General features: G+C 37.0%; 1 protein-coding gene across 4 annotated transcripts in view; it reads right to left on the reverse strand.

The window, feature by feature from the left end:
- Positions 1 to 10,857: 10,857 nt before the first annotated feature.
- Positions 10,858 to 21,306, reverse strand: part of PTPRK (protein tyrosine phosphatase receptor type K) — a 566,857-nt gene continuing 556,408 nt past the window's right edge. For all 4 annotated transcript variants that reach the window (XM_008007108.3, XM_008007107.3, XM_038000559.2 and 1 more), the window contains 5 exons: positions 18,936 to 19,067; positions 18,697 to 18,822; positions 15,736 to 15,899; positions 15,084 to 15,219; positions 10,858 to 12,353 (listed from right to left, as the gene is read on the reverse strand). In XM_008007108.3, the coding sequence (XP_008005299.3) occupies positions 12,300 to 12,353; positions 15,084 to 15,219; positions 15,736 to 15,899; positions 18,697 to 18,822; positions 18,936 to 19,067 (612 nt within the window). In that variant the 3' untranslated portion in view covers positions 10,858 to 12,299. The remainder of the gene's footprint in view (positions 12,354 to 15,083; positions 15,220 to 15,735; positions 15,900 to 18,696; positions 18,823 to 18,935; positions 19,068 to 21,306) is intronic.

Genomic DNA, 21,306 nt, shown 5'->3' on the forward strand with positions numbered 1-21,306 from the left:
CTAACTGGGAGAAATCATTGAAGCAGATCCTTTTACGACTACATGGGAAGTTGCCGAATAACTCAATATTGGCCATTCTACAGTCGTTGGCATTTGAAGCAAATTGGAAAGGTGAAAAAGCTCAATAAGTGGGTGCCTCATGAGCTGAGTGAAAAAAAAATCGTCGTTTTGAAGTGTCATCTTCTCTTATTCTATGCAACAACAATGAACCATTTCTTGATCGGATTGTGACATGTGATAAAAAGTGTATAGTATATGACAACCGGAGAAGCCCAGCTCAGTGGTTGGACCAAAAAGAAACTCCAAAACTTCTTCCACCAAAAAAAGGTCATGGGCACTGTTTGGTGGCCTGCTGCCAGTCTGATTCACTACAGCTTTTGGAGTCCCAGCAAAACCATTACATCTGAGAAGTATGCTCAGCAAATCAATTAGATGCACCGAAAACTGCAATGCCTGCAGCTAGCATTGGTCAACAGAAAGGGTCAAATTCTCATGGCAATGCCCTACTGCACGTTACACAACCAGTGCTTCCAAAGTTGAATGAATTGGGCTACAAAGTTTTGCCTCATCCGCCATATTCACCTGACCTTTGCCAACTGACTACCTCTTCTTCAAATATCTCAACAACATTATACAGGGAAAACACTTCCACAACTAGCAGGATGCAGAAAATGCTTTCCACTACAAATTTTTACACTACAGGAATAAACAAACTTATCGTTGGCAAAAATGTGTTGATTATAATGGTTCTGAATTTGATTAATAAAGATGTATTTGAGCCTGGTTTAAAATTCATGGTCCAAAACCACAATTACTTTTGCACTAACTTAATACCCCAACAGTAAGAAAAGGACTATATGCCAAAGGGTATTTTTTCCATTTGAAAAAGAGATTATGGACTCAGGGATTAAAGGTTACATAATATTTTTTTCTCTAGATTCAATACATAGGATTTGTTTATTTGGATCATCTACTACTGGAGGGTGGTCCAAAAATTTTGTGATTTTATATTGGATATCGTTGGATGATCTGGTAGGTCATAAATGTTGTAGGGCATATCTTTGGAAACATGTTAGAAGCGTGTATCCGAACATACACACACTTGTGCACATGTATCCCTGGCCTCCTAGAAATGGTGACTTCCTGAATCCAGATCGGTCCCTCACATGGCTGTGCCTGTGCTTCCTGGCCCTGTTTGACTGGATCCGTGATACAGGCAGCTGAAACAAGGAATGAAAGTAGAAGAGGTTCTTTTCAATATTACAACCAATGAAGCAATCACAGTTTTCTGCTTTCCATCTTTGACATTTTGGCTTTATTGATCTTGGAATTTTATTTCTCAGAGGACCCAATAATGGTTTCATTGACCTGGAAGTTGACTCTGCTGCCTGGGCTTCAAGGCTCCTTTTGAGTTAAACAATAGACATGGGAGTGGACAGGGCTGTCGGGTTTTTGTACTGATTGGGTGATTGATACTAATTGTCAAGTATACTGTTCCTGGGGCCAGGATGACTGTTTAGAATTTACGGGCTTTTCTGGAACACCTCTGTTGTGGCTTGAAAGGTGCTCCCCACCCCCTACCCCGAAAAGGTATGGCTATCTAGACTTGTGAATGTAATATTATTTGGAAAAAGAGTTTTTTATGTTTTGTTTTGTTTTCTTTTTCACTTTTAATTAAGGTAAGGATCTTGAAATGAGATCATCCTGAATTACCAGGGTGAGCCCTAAATCTGATGACGGGTGTCCTTGAAGAAGACATGGATCAGAAGGGGAGAAATGCAGAAGAGTAGTCCATGAGAAGCTGGAGGCAGAGATTAGAGTTATATGTCTACAAGTCAAGAATGTTAAAGATCCTAGGAATGTCCAAGGCCACCGGCAGCCAAAAAGTCTTGGAGAGAAACATGGGACAGATTTTCCTTAGGAGCTTCAAAAAGGAATCAACTATGCCAATACCGTGATGTCTGATTTCTGGCCTCCAGAACTGTGAGAGGATAAAGTTTCATTGTTTGAAGCCACCAAGTTTGTGGTAACTTGTTATAGTAACCACAGGAAACTGAAGAAACCTCTCGGTATTTTCATGTCCAGTACTAATGGTTAACAGGAAATAAAAGCAGCCCAATAAAAGCAGTTCTAGATGCTTCAGATATTAAGATTTCGGTTACCCCCACCCTCACGTGCTAGTTGAGGGCAATGGGGCAATGGGCCTGTATCCCATAGAAGGGAAACCATAAATACTAACCATGGGTTTATGGCCCGTTACAGAAATGAGGATTATAGGAGCTATGTGTATTTCTTTCATTGTTTGTAGTGTATATTTATATATATATTAATTATATTTTTTTCTGCTTTCGCTTCCTCTTGTATTAGTTTTCCATGCAATGTAATGAATTAACACAAACTCAAAGACTTAAAAACAATATACATATATGATCTCATAGTTTCTGCGGATAGGAAGTCTAGGCATACCTTAACTGGGTCCTCTGCAAAGCTGTAATCTGTGTGCTTTCCTGTCCAGATCTTGGAAGTTCAAAAGTTTTTCTCCTCTTCTGTTTTATTGGAAAAGATTGTGTAGAATTAGTGCTAAATCTTTACATGTTTAATAGAAATTTCCAATGAAACAGTCTAAGCTCAGGTATTTCTTTTTTGTGATTTGTAAATTATAAACTCAATTTCTTTAATTGTACTGCTTTTATTGGGTTGCTTTTATTTTATATATTTTCCAGAATATCAGCTTTATCTTAGTTGAGTTTTAACAGTTAGCAGTGTTTCAGAAATTTGCCCATTTTTTTGTAAATTGTCCAGTTTGTTAATATAAAGTTTTTTTTCAGTATTCTCTTTTTTTAAATTTCAACTTTTATTTTAGATACAGTAGGTATATGTGCAGGTTTATTAAATGGGAATATTGTGTGGTGCTGAAGTTTGGAGTACAGCTCCTGTCACCACAAAAGTGAGCATAGTACCTGATAGTTTTGTAATGTCCTGCCCATTCTATAGTACTCCACAGTGTCTATTCTTCTCATATTTATGTCCATGTGTACTCTATGTTTAGCTCCCATTTATGAGTGAGAACATGTGGTATTTGGTCTTCTGTTCCTGCATTAATTTGCTTAGAATTATGGCCTTCAGCTCTATTCGTATTGCTGCAAAGGACATAATTTCATCCTTTATTTTATGGCTGCATGGTATTCCATCGTGTGTCTCTACCACATTTTCTTTATCCAAGCTATCATTGATGGGCCCCTTGGTTGATTTCATGTCTTTGCTATTGTGAACAGCATATGAATGAACATACAAGTGCATGTGTCTTTTTGGCAGAATGATTTATTCTCTTTTGGGTATAATGGGATTGCTGTAATGGGATTGATGTAATGGGATTGCTGGCTCAACTATCTTTTTTTTTTTTTTTTGAGATGGAGTCTTGCGCTGTTGCCCAGGCTGGAGTGCAGTGGCGCCATCTCGGCTCACTGCAAGCTCCGCCTCCCGGGTTCACGCCATTCTCCTGCCTCAGCCTCCCCAGAAACTGTGACTACAGGCGCCCGCCACCACGCCCGGCTATTTTTTTTTTTTTTTTTTGGTATTTTTAGTAGAGACGGGGTTTCACCATGTTAGCCAGGATGGTCTCGACCTCTTGATCTCGTGATCCGCCCACCTCGGCCTCCCAAAGTGCTGGGATTACAGGCGTGAGCCACCGCACCCGGCCTCAACTATCTTTTTAATGTGTGCAGTATCTGTAATGATGTTCTGTTTCAATCTTGATATTTATTTTTTAATTTTAATTTTTGTCTGTCTTGTTAGAGATTTATCAATTTCATCAATATTTTTGGAATATTTTTTTCATTGATATTCTCTAATGTTTTATTATTTTCATTGCCTTTGATTTCTGCTCTTATCTTTATTATTTCCTTCCTTCTGTTTGCTTTTGTTTTCCTTCTTTTTGTGTTTTCTTGAGATAGGTTCTTAGGTAATTGATTTGAGAGCTTCCATCATTTCAAACATAAGCATTTAATGCTATAAATTTCCTGCTCAGGACTACTTCAGCTGTCTCTCAGAAATTTTGATACTTACAGTTCTTCCAGTTCTGTCCTTAAAAAGTTTTCTTTGAAACTTTTTCCTTAACTCATGAATTACTTAGGAGAGTATAGCTTAATTACCATGTATTGAGAGACTTTCCTACTGTCTTTCTGTTATTTAATTCTAGTTTGATACCTTTATGGCCAAAGACCATACTCTATAGAATTATTTTAAAAATGTTTTGTTGAGGTTTATGTTATGGTCCATGATATAATGTATCTTGTTAAATGTTCCATAGGAACTTGAATAAAGTATATTTTGCTGTTGCTGAGTATTCTATATTTCATCAATTAGATCTGGTGATTGATTGTACTGTAGATTTCTGTATTTTTATTGATTTTCTGTCTAGTAATTCTACCAGTTGCAGAAAGCGGGCATTTGAAATTTCCAACTACAATTGTAGATTTCTCTAATTTCCTCTTTATCAGTTTTTGATTCATTTGGGGACTCTGTGTTTTGGTGTGTATAGTTAGCACCATTGTGTCTTCCTTGTGGATTGATCCTTTTCTCATTAATCACCCTCTACGTTTGTAGTAATTTTTTTTTTTTTTGCATGAGTCTACTTTAACAGATGTTACTATAGTCACTCATAATTTTTTAAATTCACTGTTTGCATGGTGTACACCATTTTCCTTCCCTTTACTCTCAACCTACCCATTTCATTGAATATGAACTGAGATTCTTGTATGTATTATATAGGTGGGTCATGTTCTTTATAGTTGGCTTTTATCCAGTCTGTCAAATTATGTTTTATTGGCTTTTAAAGAAAAATTAAAGTAATTATTGATATTTTAACAATTGTCATTTATTTGTTTTCTGTTTATTTTCTCTCGTTCTTATTCATTTGTTTCTCTTTCCTTACCTTCCTGTGGGTTATGTGAACATGTAGGGGCTTCCATCTTGATTCATTTATAGTGCATTTGAGCATATTTTTTCATATACTTTTGTCAGTGTTTGTTTTTGATGATTATACTGTAACATGTGATGTATTACAATCTAGTGGTATCAATATTTTACTATGTCCAATGAAGTATAAAAATCTTACTTCTACTTAGATGTCTTTATTTTCCTACTTTTAACTATCATTTTATTGAGTCTCAGATGGTGTTGGAATTTTTTTGTTTCAATCATCAAAAATGACTTATGAGATAAATAAATGTAAATAATGTTTTTGTAGGTACCCATAATTCTACTATCCATTGTTCTTTCTCCTTTCCTGATACTTGAAAACTCCTTCTTCTATCATTTACTTCCTGTTTGAAGAACTTCTTCAGCAAATCTTCAAGGGAAGGTCTCCTGGCAACAAGGTAACATAAGCCAATAGCCTGCAAAGCTTAAACTATTTATTAGATGGCCCTCTTTAGATAGACATATGACTTCACTAGGTTTTAATTTCTTAACCTTAACAACAAGGGCATGGGATTAGATAATTTCTAGATACCTCTGATGTTCTACAATTTCATGAGAAAAAAGCCAATCCTCTAATTTCTTATGAGAAAATGAGATTCTTTTTCCTCAATGACCACATTTGATCACAGGCAATAAAAAACTTGACATTGAAAAATAAGTAATTAATGAATACATACTCACTTTATCATTCCAAGAATATAACATGAAAGTGAAGAGAAATCAATTTCAGTCTGCTGACTGTGCTTCAGGTAATTAGATTTATAGAACTAGAGTTCAGGTTCCCATTGTGAGCTGGCAAGAGCCCACACTGCTTTACACCTGCCATGGAAGTCACCAGGCATCATCACAATCTGGAAATGTGATGCTTCCACAGATGCTATTCTGCACTTGTGACTAAAATGGTTCTGGCCATCCCACGGCTCACAGAACAACTGCTCCCCTTTTGAGTTCTCAGTATTATTATTTCCAGAAGAATTATCTCCTACTCATCATTTTGGGGAGTGCTTACTAGGTAAAATGTGTGAATTATTTTCTGAAATATGCTTTTCTGAGGTTAGTCCAGGTACAAAGGAGCAGAAAGAGAAGCTGATCTTGTTTTTGTTATTGTTGTTTTTTTTTTTTTATCTTAGGAGTCAAGATTCATCCACATGCATTTTTAAAACAGAAAAATACGTGAGGAAACAAGGCAAATAGGAAAAAAGAACATGTATGGAAAATGGTTATGATAGCTATTTTAAGACAGCTAAAACTCATATTTCTTTTCAATGTTTTAAAAATGTCAAAACAGTAAAACCAGTTATTCCATGACGGAGGTCACAGACTGGGAGCATGAAGCTCTTACACAACCACAGCAAGTGTAGCCTTCAGAGAGGGTTTGTTTGTCCTACACAGAGTTGGACCAGAGGTTTGTTTTCGTCTATATTTCTAAACTTAATTGGTTACCTACATTCGAGAACTTTCTAAATTAATCTAAACATTTTGATTTCTATATTCTCTTGGGAACTGGGCCATGTTTGGGTCCATATCCCTGTACAGCAAAGGCTGCTGGAAGGTAGTGCTGCTGCAGGTGTTCAATGTGCTTTCGAGTCCCAGTGGGGGCAGCCCTCCCCACATTGCTCCCTTTTGTCCCCATGTCAAACAGCAGGTACCATTTACCATCACTCACATTTTTTGTGTTTCTTTCAGTACAGCTGAATGTGGCAGAATATCTAGTATCCATTTAGTGGGAAAATGTAAGCTTAATCAATAGGAACATGTGTTTTAATAAAACCAGGAGGCAGAATATTTTGTAGAGATGAAAAATATTCCTTATTAGGAAACACACAAGCTAAGGACGTTCATTGTAATAATATGACCTGAGTGACCATTCTTAAATATACATGGCCCACTTCCCACACTCACGGTCCCTGCTGGTCTTGCAGGCATGAATTTCCCGCTGCTTTCTCAACAAATAGTAGGTGGATGCCATGACATTCATATTTTTCTCTACTTTCTCAGTTACACTTTGTCTCCTCAACCATGCAGCATCGTCTAAATGCATGGCCTTTGCCTATCTGTACATTCTAATTTCTATTTAAGAAAAGAGGCCGGGCATGGTGGCTCACGCCTGTAATCCCAGCACTTTGGGAGGCCAAGGCAGGCGGATCACGAGGTCAGGAGTTTGAGACCAGGCTGGCCAACAAGGTGAAACCCCGTCTCTACTAAAAATACAAAAATTAGCCAGGCATGGTGGTGTGCACCTGTAATCCCAGCTACTTGGGAGGCTGAGGCAGAAGAATCACTTGAACTCAAGAGGCAGAGGTTGCAGTGAGCCAAGATCATGCCACTGCACTCCAGCCTGGGAGATGGAGTGAGACTTCATCTCAAGAAATAAAATGAATTAAAATAAAATAAATATAAAAACAAAATAAGAAGTCATTGGTGACCCAATTTAGATACTCCTGTTCTTCATATTCTATATGTGAATAGACTGCATAGATTACATCTAAATACCAAGGGTTTGATTCTTATGGCCTAAGTGCTACATATTCCTGACTGAATCAAGACTAATACAACCTAAAAGACTAATCAAATCTGCCCAAAGAACATGAGGTGGAAGGCATTTTATGACAGATAATATCTCATGATGATGGACTTGCCAATTGTATTAAATGATTGAGAATACTTAACATCTAACACAGAAAATTGAGTGCTGATTTATTCTGATGTAGTTGATTAGTTTCAACATAGTCTTAACATTAAAGAGGGAGCTTTCAGATATTCCATAGTGACCTATGTTTGCTTCAGTGGTTTAGAAACTCTCTATTGGTGTCTTTCTGGATTTGGTAACAACAGGGTCTCTGCGTTGTTCGTTATCTTCCAGGTTAGCATTTCAATTCACTTTGGAGGAAGCTGGAAGTTCAGAAGTGTCATATATATCTACCACATTTCCATTGATTTTTGGAGAATTTATATTCCAAAAGCCACTAATAGCTTACTTAAAGTAGATCCCAAGACAGAGCTTTTCCTTTTAGTTTCAGAGAGATATAATAATACTCAAATACTCTGCAGACTGCTTGAATAGACAGGAGGTGTGAACAAATTCAGATATGTCTTTTACTCCAAACCTCCCTAACCTGTGAGACTATGAAGTAATATGTGAGTAGAAATGATTAAGGGAGGCACAGCCAGCTGCCTTCTATCTTCACTTAGTGTTGAATGAAATGGCACACAAGACTCCACATTAAATAGGGGTGCTTACTAAAACACTGAAATAAGTCTAGGAAGGATGTGGAGTCTCTGCCTATGAAAACATTGTATACGGTAAATATTACATATTATATCCAGGATATGTGATGGATTATTGATTTCTGGCTATTTTGTTATTAAAAAGAATGCTTGCCAAAGTGCACAGAAATTAAATATAAATGCTCAATTGTCACTCCCCTATGAAAGTTAGGCAAATCTCTGGGCATGGTGGCTGACGCCTGTAATCCCAGCACTTTGGGAGGCTAAGGCGGGTGGATCCCCTGATGTCAGGAGTTCGAGACCAGCCTGGTCAACATGGCAAACCCCCGTCTCCGCTAAAAATACAAAAATTAGTGGGGCGTGGTGGCAGGTGCCTGTAATCCCAGCTACTTGGGAGGCTGGGGCAGGAGAATCACCTGAACATGGGAGATTGAGGTTGTAGTGAGCCAAGATCGCACCATTGCACTCCATCCTGGGCGACAAGAGCAAAACTTCATCTCAAAAAAAAAAAAAAAAAAAAAAAGCAAATGTCAAAGGTGGTCTTCCAAAGCTAGTAGACTACCCATCTCATATTTTCAGTTGAGCTACAACCAGCCGCTGCTCTTCTGCATTTTAGTATTTACTGGTATCTATTAAATTCAGATGCCAAGAACCTCTTCCTTTACACCATTTTCTGGGAACAGAGTAGATATGAGAAGGAGCAGCTGTTGGTGTCTGAATTCCAAGTTTACGACATGAATGCCTGGAACTCAAGAGATTCTTGTGGTAAGATGAAGACTGAATGAGCACATCAGCACATCAGCACATCAGTGTGGAGATAAACATGTGGCCTCTCCATGTCCAGGCAAAAAATATCTCCCGTTTTGTTTATCTTTAAATGTGAGATCATTTGGCTGCAACACAGCAACACCTTTATCTAAAGATTCTGATGGTTAGTACTGAGTGTCAACTGGATTGGATTGAAGGATACAAAGTATTAATCCTCGGTATGTCTGTAAAGGTGTTACCAAAAGAGATTAACATTTGAGTCAGTGGGCTGGGGAAGGCAGATCCGCTCTTAACCTGGTGGGGACAATCTAATTAGCTACCAGCAAATATAAAGCAGGCAGAAAAACGTGAAAAGACAAGACTGGCCTAACCTCCCTGCCTACATCTTTATCCTGTGCTGGATGCTTCCTGCGCTTGAACATCGTACTCCAAGTTCTTCCGTTTTGAGACTCAGACTGGCTCTTCTGCTCCTCAAGCTTGCAGTCGATTGTGGGACCTTGTGATCATGTAAGCTTATATTTAATAAACTCCTTTATATATTTATCCTATTAGTTCTGTCTCTCTAGAGAACCCGAATACAGACTCCGAAGCCTAAGTATTAGAAAAGGCTAGGAGACAGCTCTAAGAGAGCTAACACTTATTTTCAAGAACGGTTTTAAAACTCAAAAATTCCCAGTTGCTGGTGTGTGTGTCTCTGGCCCAAACACTTCCAACATTTCCTTAGTAATAATTATAGATGGGGGTCTGTAAAATTCAATGACATGACAGTCATTTAAGGAATAACTAAATAAGGACTAGGAAGCCCTAAACTATGAAAAGCATGTAGAGCTCTGCCAGTGGAAGGGGACCCCATCCCCAGCCAGCACCAGGACATCTGCCCAGAGGGACACAGCCAGGGGTGTCGGAGAACAGAGTCATGCACAAGACTACTTACAGAGCCCCTTAAGGGTATAAGATATGAACTTTTGAATATGAGTTTTGAGAGCAACAGGCAACCCCTCTCCCACTGTCTCCTGATAAAGTGGCTTCTGTGGTGCCCAAACAATAGCAAGCATGATATTTCAATTTCCTGTTACAAAGAAAGAGAACGCTTGTTCTTTGAATTTCAGAGGCTGCATAGACCTCTGAGCTTTGTGGACAGTTGTGCTCATGATAATTTTGCTGGTGTGTGGTGCAATCACGAGTAGAAATGAAGTCAGGGTCACACAGTGAAACAGAATCTTCTATAGGATAACATAATAAACATTACTGGATAAAAAAAAAAAAATCTTGGGCGAGTTTGTGGATTTTTTTTGTTCAATGCCTCCATGTTTAAATGAAAATCAGCTTTCCTAGGAAAAGGTTGCTTTACCTGAATTGTTTTAAAAGCCACATATTTTCTTTTTTTTGTCTATCTTTGTGACATTTGGGAAACAATGTGTTTAGCAGTAAAGACATAGCTGTTAAGTAAGAATGAATCTGTTGACAAATCATGTACCTTCTCATTAGCTTCCATTTCATCATCTGTAAAATAGGTATGATAAGTACCATTTGTCAAGTTGGTTATAAGAAAAAAGTAAGATGTGTATTACATAAATGGATAGTGACATACATAAATGGATAGTGACATACATAAATGGAAATGTTACATACATGGATAAATATAGAAACAAACAAAGAAAAAATGATGTCAATCTCCCTGCCTTTTCCACCTCCAGCTACTGGACATTTTGGCATTCAATTAAGTAAATAAAAATAAAAGAAACTAGAGGTTGGAAATTAGTTTTACTTTGAGTAGAGTTGTTGTGGCCTATTTGTATCAACGAGTGTAGGAATAAGCTACTCATTTAGTAGTGAATGCATGAACATTAAGAGGAAAAAATGATGTGCAAACAATAACTATTATAATTATAAAAACTTTATTTCATTCTTACTTTAATTAAATCTTTATAAGCACCATGTCATGAGCTGGCAATCTAGAAAGAGGACACTGGAATGCTTTAGTCAATTACAAACTGCAAGCTGATGACGTGAAGTTACAGCTACATGGAGCATGTGAACAAGACCACATTTAGAAATGTTCACTTAAGAATCCCATGACAATGCGCAAAACAGGAATCTGGCATTGATTTGTTCACACTTTTTATAGTCAGAATCCAAAGCTTGTGCATGTAAACATCAAGAGAAACATTTTATCACCCTAACAGTTTACAGTTTGCTAAAATTTGACCCTGAAAGCATATATGTTGCCATCTTGTTTTCCTGACCAGTGCTGGGCCACAGGCTGAAAAAATCAATTCCTTTAAAATTTAAACGATGCTTAAAGGCTGTGTTCAACATTGTGTAAGTTGTCAGCAAGGCCTTTTAATGTGTACATTTCTCATGTATGATCACCAAACCATTATTTACCTAATGAAATTGTGAAAAACTATACATTTTCAGTAAAATGTTTTAATTTGGTCCTATATTAAAAGACCCAATTGCCAAGGGATTTTACACAAATTTAATTCACAAGCATGTACACAAGAGAATCACTATAAAGAACATTGCTTCCTGGTTTATGAATAAAAAGTTTATCCTCTACTTACACTAAAACATACAAAAAATAATCTACAAAAATCGTTTACAATTCATTTTAGCTAAAGAAAAAGCTTTTTTCAGGAAAAAAAAGATGATTGTGTGGTGGTAGTATTTTAGCCATCAAAAAAGGAATGTAAGTAACCAATAAATATAATGTGCTTTCTCCATATAGACATATTTACACTTGAGTCTTTGGCTTATGTTATTTTCTAAAAAGAACTTTAAATGATCCAGCCATCATTGCACATTAAAAGAAAATAAGCCAGTTATATATATTTATATATTTATATAGAGATCTGCTACACTGGAAACATATAAAAAATGAACTTTACTATGAATTTGCACAGCTTTTCTTTTCTTCTTCCTTTTAAGATTCATCAGCTTTCATTTTAGAAAGGGAGAAAAATGCCACGTAGAAAGTATGAACTCATGCAACATATGGTAGCTGTTCTACTGAAACCATGAGAAAAAAGGTGGCATGTTCACTGCACAAACACCAATAAGTTCTCATTTCAATCTGGTTCTTATTAAATATAATTTATGTGGCATGAAATGTTGATGCTTTAATATAGTAATAAAAACTAATTCAGTCCTTTTTATTAAGATACACAACTTCATAAGAAAAATACTTTTACCTCTCAAATGTAAAAGTCTCCCACCCCCCACATTAAAATCTTTCTGCACAAGTGTAACAGGTACAACAGTTGCTGGCTCAATAGATGAACAGGTTTCTTCATAGATGCACGTTAAAGAGTCTCACCCAACTAAGATGATTCCAGGTACTCCAAAGCTACATCATAGCAGAAACGGTATTGCTCCTGAAAGATGTCAAAACACAAACAGTGAGAACAGTTAAGAAAGAGACTAACATTAAATAACAGTTACCAAATGAAACTTGACAACCAATTTAGATAACTCAAGGATTACAATTTATTTTTTCTATATATGAGATTAATATCTAGGCATACATATTTTATACTTGAGTCTAATGATCCATTTAAGAAAAAGGAAATTTATATTAAAAAGACATTTTATCTTAGACTCATATTTTCCATCAATTTTTTAAATGTCTAAAATTTTTTATCTGATTATAATAGTAATACTTGATCATTACAGAACAATTCTGTACAAATCTAAAGAATATACAAATTCTGAACAAGTATAAAGAATGAGAAAAAGAGCTATAATTCTATCATCAGAAGAAATTGTTAAAATATCACCTTAGTTTGCCTCAGTTCTTTTTGTGCATGGTTGAAATAATTATTTTAGAATAAATATAACTATATATACTTCAAAATATAATTTTAAATGTAACTTTTAAAATTTAACACTGTTGCAATTCTTTTTCCATGTTATTTAACATCTTTTAATACCACATAAAAATCAAACATATGTATTGTTTGACTATTAAGTTGCTTTTCTTATTTTCTCTATTTTATAATGCTATAATGATCAACTGCAAATGTTTTTCTCCATATATTTCTGATGATTTCCTTGAGAAAAAAAAAGTCAGCCATTTTAAACAGCCATTTATGCAATTTCAAGTTCTTAATTTTTGACACTGTTTTTGTCCATCAGAGTATTTAAGCAAATTTTTCAAGAATGGTTAGTGGTCCTTAAATTTTGAGCCTACTTATACCTGAACATTTATTTCTGCTGCTTTTATATGTTTAAGACAACATATTGGCAATAAAATTTTTGAGTTAAAACAGCCTTTACTCTAAGCCCATCTATGGACTTGCTCCATAATAAGAATTTAGAAAAATTCAGAGACTATATAATAAACTATTACTTATAATATGCAATTCATTTAAAAATTCCCAACTCAGTTCATTCAAGTGGGTAAAATTCAGGCTGGATAACAGTCTAAAAGGCATATTATTTTGGAAGAGAAGTTCCAGGTGTCTCCAGCAATAAACTAGGGTAATAAAACTTTCCTTAAGAGGTCTTTATCATTCCAACACTATTTACCAAGTAGGTATGATTCAAATTCACCTACCACTGTGGCGAGTGCATTCAAGGAACCAAAATGTGCCTAGAAATAGTTATGTCTCTTTAAGCAGTTTCCAGCAATTTTGTCTACACTCTAAATCTCCTCACCAAACTTGTCAGCTCAGCTCCATAGCCCACTAAACTAATCATCAACGCTGATTAAACACAAATCAGAGGGCGAGTGTTCAGGATTCATGAGACACAAATGTAAAAGAAAACAGTAACTTTTTGGAAGGTTCCAGAATGGCAGAGTTTAAACATAGATTTTTTTATTTTTATTAAAAAAGGGTGGGAAGTCAGTTAAATTTGAAGGTAAAAGTTGAATTCTGAAGTCAGAAGTGATCCCACTGATGACTTTAAGACTTGATCTGAAAAATGGAGGCAGTTTACATCAAGAAATCTTCAAACTGCAAAGAGTTTAAAGACACAACCACTATTCATTCAGTTGCTAAGACAATCTGAGAGTTCTCCCTCAAAAATCTCTCCGATTCATCCCCCTTTCTCATCTCCACAGCCAGCACCCCAATCGAAATCAATGTAATCTTGTGTAGACAGCTGCAGCAACCCAGGGAAATGAGGCGGTGTAGAGAAGGAGTTTGAGGGCACCTGTAGAAAGGGTGGAAGTCTAGTACCTCTTGCAAAAGTGAAACAGTATAAACCTAAGCCTTCAGATTTTGTCTCAGGAAGTAACACAACTCTTGTGTGAGCAATCCACGAGCAGGAAGTGGTGAAATACTTTAAAGGTTTATTGAATTGCTCATTCTAGTTATCTGATCATCTTGATAAATGTAGGGCAAGCAACAATGATGCCTTGGTTTTTCTGGTTTACTTCTCTGTGAGCATACACTACACAGCTGCTCCCAACCTGATCCCATCATGCACATACATACGTGTAACCCACAGATACCTCTCGTTAGAAGTAAAATGTGTTAGATAAGTGTAGCTTTCTTTCTTACTCTGCATACAGCTTCACCTAGATGAACTGTCACACACACACACACCTATCAGCTCTTATTTTGTAAGCTATGTTCTGACTTCATGAGCCTTGACAAGCTCAAGTAGCATGATATGAACTGCCCTCTACAGTTGGTAAAAGCTGAAAACTTAATAATGATAGTTTAACCATTTATAATTTGATCAGAAAATGAATAATTATAGATATTGACAAAACTAAATTTCAGTTGCCCTTTAAAAATACTGGCTGTCTAAGGTACTTATGAAACCTATATCCCTTAGACAAACAGCTTGATACAGGATTTATTCTTATAGGACCATTTACCAAAGTTTACTGCAGCAAATATTTTTTGGCTATAACAGAAAAAAAAAATCCTACAAATTTCCAAACGAAATGAAAATAGTTTCACTTATGTGATATGTGATTAAGTGTCTGTGGGTAGAGGGGGGTGCTCAGCAATCTATTAATTAGGCAGGAAAGTCCCCACAACGTCTCATTTTCACATCTGATTCCCTATGTGTGTATGAAGTCAAATCAATAAGTAGGTATATGACTAACTAATCTCTAAGATGCCTTCCAAGTCAAAGATGCTGTGACTCACCGGGGCTTCCACCATGTTTGGCTTGCTGTTCCTTAGCGTCTTTACCGCATGGAAAACATCGACAACGTTTTGCCGTTTCACCATTTCAACAACGATACCTATCGCACAGAACATGCCACTTCGTCCGCCACCATTTCTGAAAGCAAAGAAAGCACAAGAATTTTAGATAGCAGCACCAAGTGACCACAGGTCACACTATCATATATGTTTGAGAAAATAAGACATTGTAGTTGTAATTGTTTTCCATTTGTGTCTTAATTTTGCTTTATATGTGTACAAGGCAGAGAGGCAGAGTGTACAAGGAAACTTGAGGATGAAATTAGATCAGTAACTTACACTTAGGAATATGCTATAGACATAGATTGCTGCATTCTAGACTTTGAGATTCTGATATATTTGTAAACTGTGTAAATCTGAAGTTGTTAAGAGTGGCGTTCCAAAGAGTTAAATAATATAACTACATAATAATCAATATTTAGAAAATACACAAAATAAACTTAGTAGTTAATTATAGACTCATGAGACAGGAAGACTGTTTAAAAATAACATCTATGGGAGGTCCATAAGATGCAAGTCGGAAAGTCTTTAACATTGAAAATGAGAAAATAAGCACCAAGGCCCTATGAATGACGGGCTGCACTGCCCTACTCACAGGCAGTGGATAATCGTCCGACCTTCGCCTTCCTCGCATTCCTCCTGCCACTTTTCCACCTGCAGTATCAGTTTCAAGAATGACCTTTTGGATCCAGGCACTTCTCGATGAGAAGCCCATCCTAGGTACTGAAACTGTTGCACCATCAGATAACCTTCCTGTGGCTGTAGAGGGAAAAGTGTTTTTATGTAAATAAGCTGGGACTACAATTCTTACAAAAAAGTAAAAGGTGCATACAATTTACAATACAAATAGCATCTACACTGGATTGAGTCTAGCTGATATAAATCCTCAATTTGTACATGCTACTACAAAAACATTACAAGTGATAATAGCAGGAAACATGGCAATCATCCTTTACACCTGTTGCTCCCTCACACTATGTATCCAGTAATTCATTACTATGATAACATTTCCTAAATAACTTTCAGATTCGTTGCTTTCTCTCTATCACCACTGACATCAATACACTACCAGTCACAGGCTCTGATAATTACTTCCTAGTTGAGCTCCCTGAATAAACTTTGATCTCCTTCCAGTCCATTCTTACTATAGGCATCATGATTATTTTGAACTGCAAATACAATCTTGTCATATCCTGGTTAATGACTTTCAAATGATCTTAGCATAAAATCCAACTTGTTGTCATGTCTTAAAACAACTGATGTGATCTGGCTCCACCCCCTTCTTCAATTTTCTGTTGGTCTTCTTCTAATCCATTTATCAAGTCACTTCTTGACTTGGGGACTTTGCATATACTGTACCCTTTGCCTTGAATACTTCTTTCTTGCTTGCTCCTCTCAATCCCAAATAGAATGACCAACTTGTCCCATGTTGGCCTGGGATTTCTCTGGTCTTAGCACTGAAGCTTGTGTGTCTTGGGAAAGCTCCTGCCCTGGACAAACCAGGATGGTGGGTTACTTCAACCCCCAAGTAATTTCTATTGATTCATTAAATTTTGGCTTAAATACTCTCTCAAAGAGGTCATCTCTGATCACACACTTATGTCAGATCGCTCAGTTAAACACTCTATATTCTTTACTCTTTTGCTGTAAAATGCATCACTTTTATACAAAAAGGATTATACAATTTTCACGTAATGCTTTTCTTCCTGAAAAAAATTAAGATTCCTTAAGTACACGGAAATCTTTTTTTCCTACACTCTGTATCAGTAGAACTTTGCATAATACTTCCCCAAAAGTAGTATTGTTGAAAGAATGAATCAAAACCTTAAACCTTGAAATAAAAATATCGGGAAGAACAAGTAATATATGAGTAAATCATATCAGATTGGCAAGGGCCCATGGATCTTTTGGTAGCTGAGAAGCCCTACTTGGTACTCTACAAACTTCTTGTTGGTACATATTTAATATTTGATGCAGTGAAATATATTAAATATACTAAATGCTGACAGTGAGAACAGAAAAAAAAAAATCATGTACTAATAAGGACCAGAATACCAAACACAGAGGCAGTTCAATAAGTAAGCAAACAAATAAATAAATATGCTGACAAAAATATAACATTTCAGTTCCTGTTCCTAGAATATTTTTCACATAAACTGCTCAATTAACAGACAAGCCTTACTGTCTTCAGCAGTTCTGTTTTTTTCAACTAAAATATTACTAGAACCATAATGTAACAGATGTGCAGACATAATGAGATTCCATTTAAATTAACATCTAAGATATGCATGAATATTATGAAATGATTGAAGTTACCCTTTTTTCCGCCACTGAAATGAGCAATAGGAGTCGATATGATTACATTCCCTGCTCACAGTTATACACATATAGACTTATTAACCAGACACACATGTAGTCATTTTGATATGAGAGACACTGAAACATGACAATCCTAATCACACACTTAAAATAATACATACCCACAGAGCTGGTGGTTTAAAAAACAGAGTAATCTTTCTCTCTAAAAAGAGCTCAATTCCATGAAAGTTACTAATATTTTCTTTTCCAATTCTTTTTCTTTTTTTGAGATGAAGTCTTGCTCTGTCGCCAGGCTGGAGTGCAGTGGTATGATCTTGGCTCACTGCAACCTCTGCCTCCCGGGTTCAAATGATTCTGCTGCCCCAGCCTCCAGAGTAGCTGGGACTACAGGCATGCACCATCACGCCCAGCTAATTTTTGTATTTTTAGTAGAGACGGGGTTTCACCACATTCGCCTGGCTGGTCTTGAACTCCTGACCTTGTGATCTGTTCGCCTTGGCCTCCCAAAGTGCTGGCATTACAGGCGTGAGTCACAGCGCCTGGCCTTTATTAGCACTTTTTTTTTTTTTGAAGATCCTCCCCACCCAGATTTTATTTGTCATGTAGTGGAAAGCAGATGAGGAGTGAGGGAAAGACGATACAGTTACTACTTTGCTGCTGGGAAAAGGCATGGCGGTAGCAGCACTGATTCTACCTTTAGATCTGTGTAGAGCCAGAGGTTGAGACATTTAGGGAGATGAAACTGCAGGTAGGAGAATCAATCATGAACTTGGAACAGTGACATGGAACCCTTCTATAACGGTTGATCCAACATGTCTCTTTCCTCCTGCAGTACAGCTTCTCTGTCATTATCGTTTTTGCAATGTTCTCATTTTTTTTTATGACATGCCATTTCTGGGCTGGATGTCAATACTAATAAAACATGCAGTCATCCTTAAGATAAGTCTACATACACTCAGAGGCCAGGCCTAGGCTATCCAACTTGACTGAGCCAGTGCATCTGTATTTCCAGAGGGAATATGTTACTCTAGTGACTGACCAAAAAACCTAGCTTCCAGCATTTCTGCTTTCTTATGTTTTTATTTGAGTACTAAGGCATAAGATGGTTACTAGCTTTGAGGTGGAAGATATAGTGCTTATTAATTCTAGTTTCCCTGTTGTCTGAATAAAATCATACCACATCTTGGTTATGATCAACCTATTCTAGATCAGCTCAAAGGATCCAATAGTGACTCACTCTTGTTAGATTGCATATCCTAAAAATCCGGTTGATCACATCACAATCCATTGAACAAGACATGCATTCCACTTGGATGGGGCCATATCGTAGCATCCCTTCCTCTGGCCAGTACTGAGGGCAGCCCTAAATGATGAATGTTTTGAAAGAAAAAAAAAAAAAAGCATTATTTTTTCTAATTAGGACAGTATAAAGCAGATTTTAACATTTCATTACTACGCTATTAAGTTGTAATTAACCTGGGACAAGTCGACTTCGTTTAGCATCACAATGGAGGTACAGCCATAATCATACACTAATCTCCAGAAGTCTTTCACAGTGTTTGGCAGAGGGTATTGTGTGACGATGAAAGCAGCTGGTTGCCTGTAGCTCTGTGAAGAAACAAGGTAGACAGAGAAACATAAGAACTTAAAATGTATGATCAGTTGTACAAATAGATACAATACACTTCAATGTAGGACCAGTATGATGTAATAGCTTCACATGCAGAGGGAACCAGAGTGATGCTTAAGCCATGAATAAAGAGATTCAGACCACTGTAATGAACTGAAGTAGTACAGTAATGAATCAATTTGGTGGAAGACTTCAATGCCTCCAAGCAATTCAAGTCAATACCTGAATTTTTGCTTTACTGAAAGATGTAAATACAGGACAAACACAAAAGAAGAAACTAAAGAGCTTCTGAGGTTAACATCCTCTGTAAGGTACCTGTTGGGCAATTTCAATTTTCTAAACGCAATCAGTCTTTGAGAGGCTGAAGGCAAAGTAAGCACAAAACCCCTGGTATGTCTATCAATCATCTGGGTATGTGGATAGTATGTGTGCGTGCAAGTAAAATCACTCCAAATAAGAAAAATAGCTCAAACACTTGTGCTTTTACATTATGTGGACACTACCAGGATATTCTGCAAATCTCGCAGGCAATCCACCTTCCACAGTTTCCTGGGCATTTCTAACATATATCAAAGGTCATAATGACAGTTTCAACCATTTAAGATACTGAAGCACCAAAGAGTAACAACAATACACTTGCTGTCCCCGCATAAGCAGGGAGATAGCTCCTTGTTTACCAAGTGCTCCTTGATTAGAACATAATATATTATCTGTTTCCAAAGGGAGAAGTAGTAAACACAATATTTATCTGACCTGGACAATGTCATTTGATTAAACTAATTATTTGAATTAAACTAATTACGCAATAATAATAGTAATAATTAGTAGATTATAGAGTTCCCTAATGCTGACAAAAAATTTCAATGATCTTATAGCTCATTTGTATCACATTACTATTTAAGTCCTTCAAGAATCTTAACATCAGAACAGGAACTGGTTCTTGGACTTCACTGATGCTGCCACCATTCGGGAAATGCTGCTAAACATGGCATTCAGCACTGGCTGAAGACTGCAGGATAAATCTCGGTAGATGACAATAATAATTTACCTGGCTACTTCCAAATGACCTCAAAACCTTACCAAGTTACACATGCAGCTGGGATGAGGGTCTCCTAAGAAAGGTATGAAGGCTCATGAGTGATATTGTTTGGCTCTGTGTCCCCATCCAAATCTCACCTAGAATTGTAATAAACCCCACGTGTCAAGGGCAGGAACAGGTGGAGATAATTGAATCATGGGGGGCAGTTTCCCCTATGCTGTTCTCCAGATAGTGAGTGAGTTCTCATGAGATCTGATGGTTTTGTAAGGGGCTTCCCCCTTTGCTTGGCACTTCTTCCCCTTCCTGCCACCATGAGAAGAAGGACAGGTTTGCTTCCCATTCTGCCATTCTTGCAGGGTTCCTGAGGTCTCCCCAGCCCTGTGGAACTGTGAGTCAATTAAACCTCTTTCCTTTATAAATTATCCAGTCTCAAGTATGTTTTTATTAGCAGTGTGAGAATGAACTAATATAATGAGAAAAGTTAAGAAAAAGTAAGCTCTCTTTCCAATCAAATGTCTGCTCTATGGAAAGGTAAGTCAAAGCAGACTGATGGCTATCTACTCATTTTTTGAGCCACAGGGGAGGGGACATGCATGAGGAGGAGCTGACAAGAGAGAAGACAACCGAAAATTTCCTTTTCTTTTTATCTCTAAATGCAGGAACATATGTAAGGCTTTGAAATTACAGAATCCTTGGCCTTACCTCCTAATCCCTCATAGGCCTGGCAAAAAGATATCACACTAATGATGGGAATAAAGGGTAGGGAGAAAGAGGAAGTATTGAACAATAAACCCTATTCTTGTAAATCAAACCAGCTTTACTTCTCCGAAGGTACAGCTGGGCTTCTCTGAAGGTTCATTTGCACCACTAAATCCCTAGAACATCTTTAATTATGAAATGTCTTTTTTGAATCACAGGGGATTAACCAGACAGTAAGAGCAGGTGGATTACAAAGTTCAACCTTCATACAGAAAAGAAGACAAGCTTGGACAAGAAAGCAAGACCCTATCTTTACAAAAAATAAAAAATAAAAATTAGCTGAGCATGGTGGCATGCACCTACAGTTCTAGTTACTTGGTAGGCTGAGGAGAGAGGATCACTTGAACCCAGGAGATTGAGGCTGCAGTCAGCTGTGATCATGCATGACACTCCAGCCTGTGCTACAGAGTGAGACCTTG

This window comes from Chlorocebus sabaeus, chromosome 13, assembly GCF_047675955.1.
Source record: "Chlorocebus sabaeus isolate Y175 chromosome 13, mChlSab1.0.hap1, whole genome shotgun sequence".
Classification (NCBI taxonomy): Eukaryota; Metazoa; Chordata; class Mammalia; order Primates; family Cercopithecidae; genus Chlorocebus; species Chlorocebus sabaeus.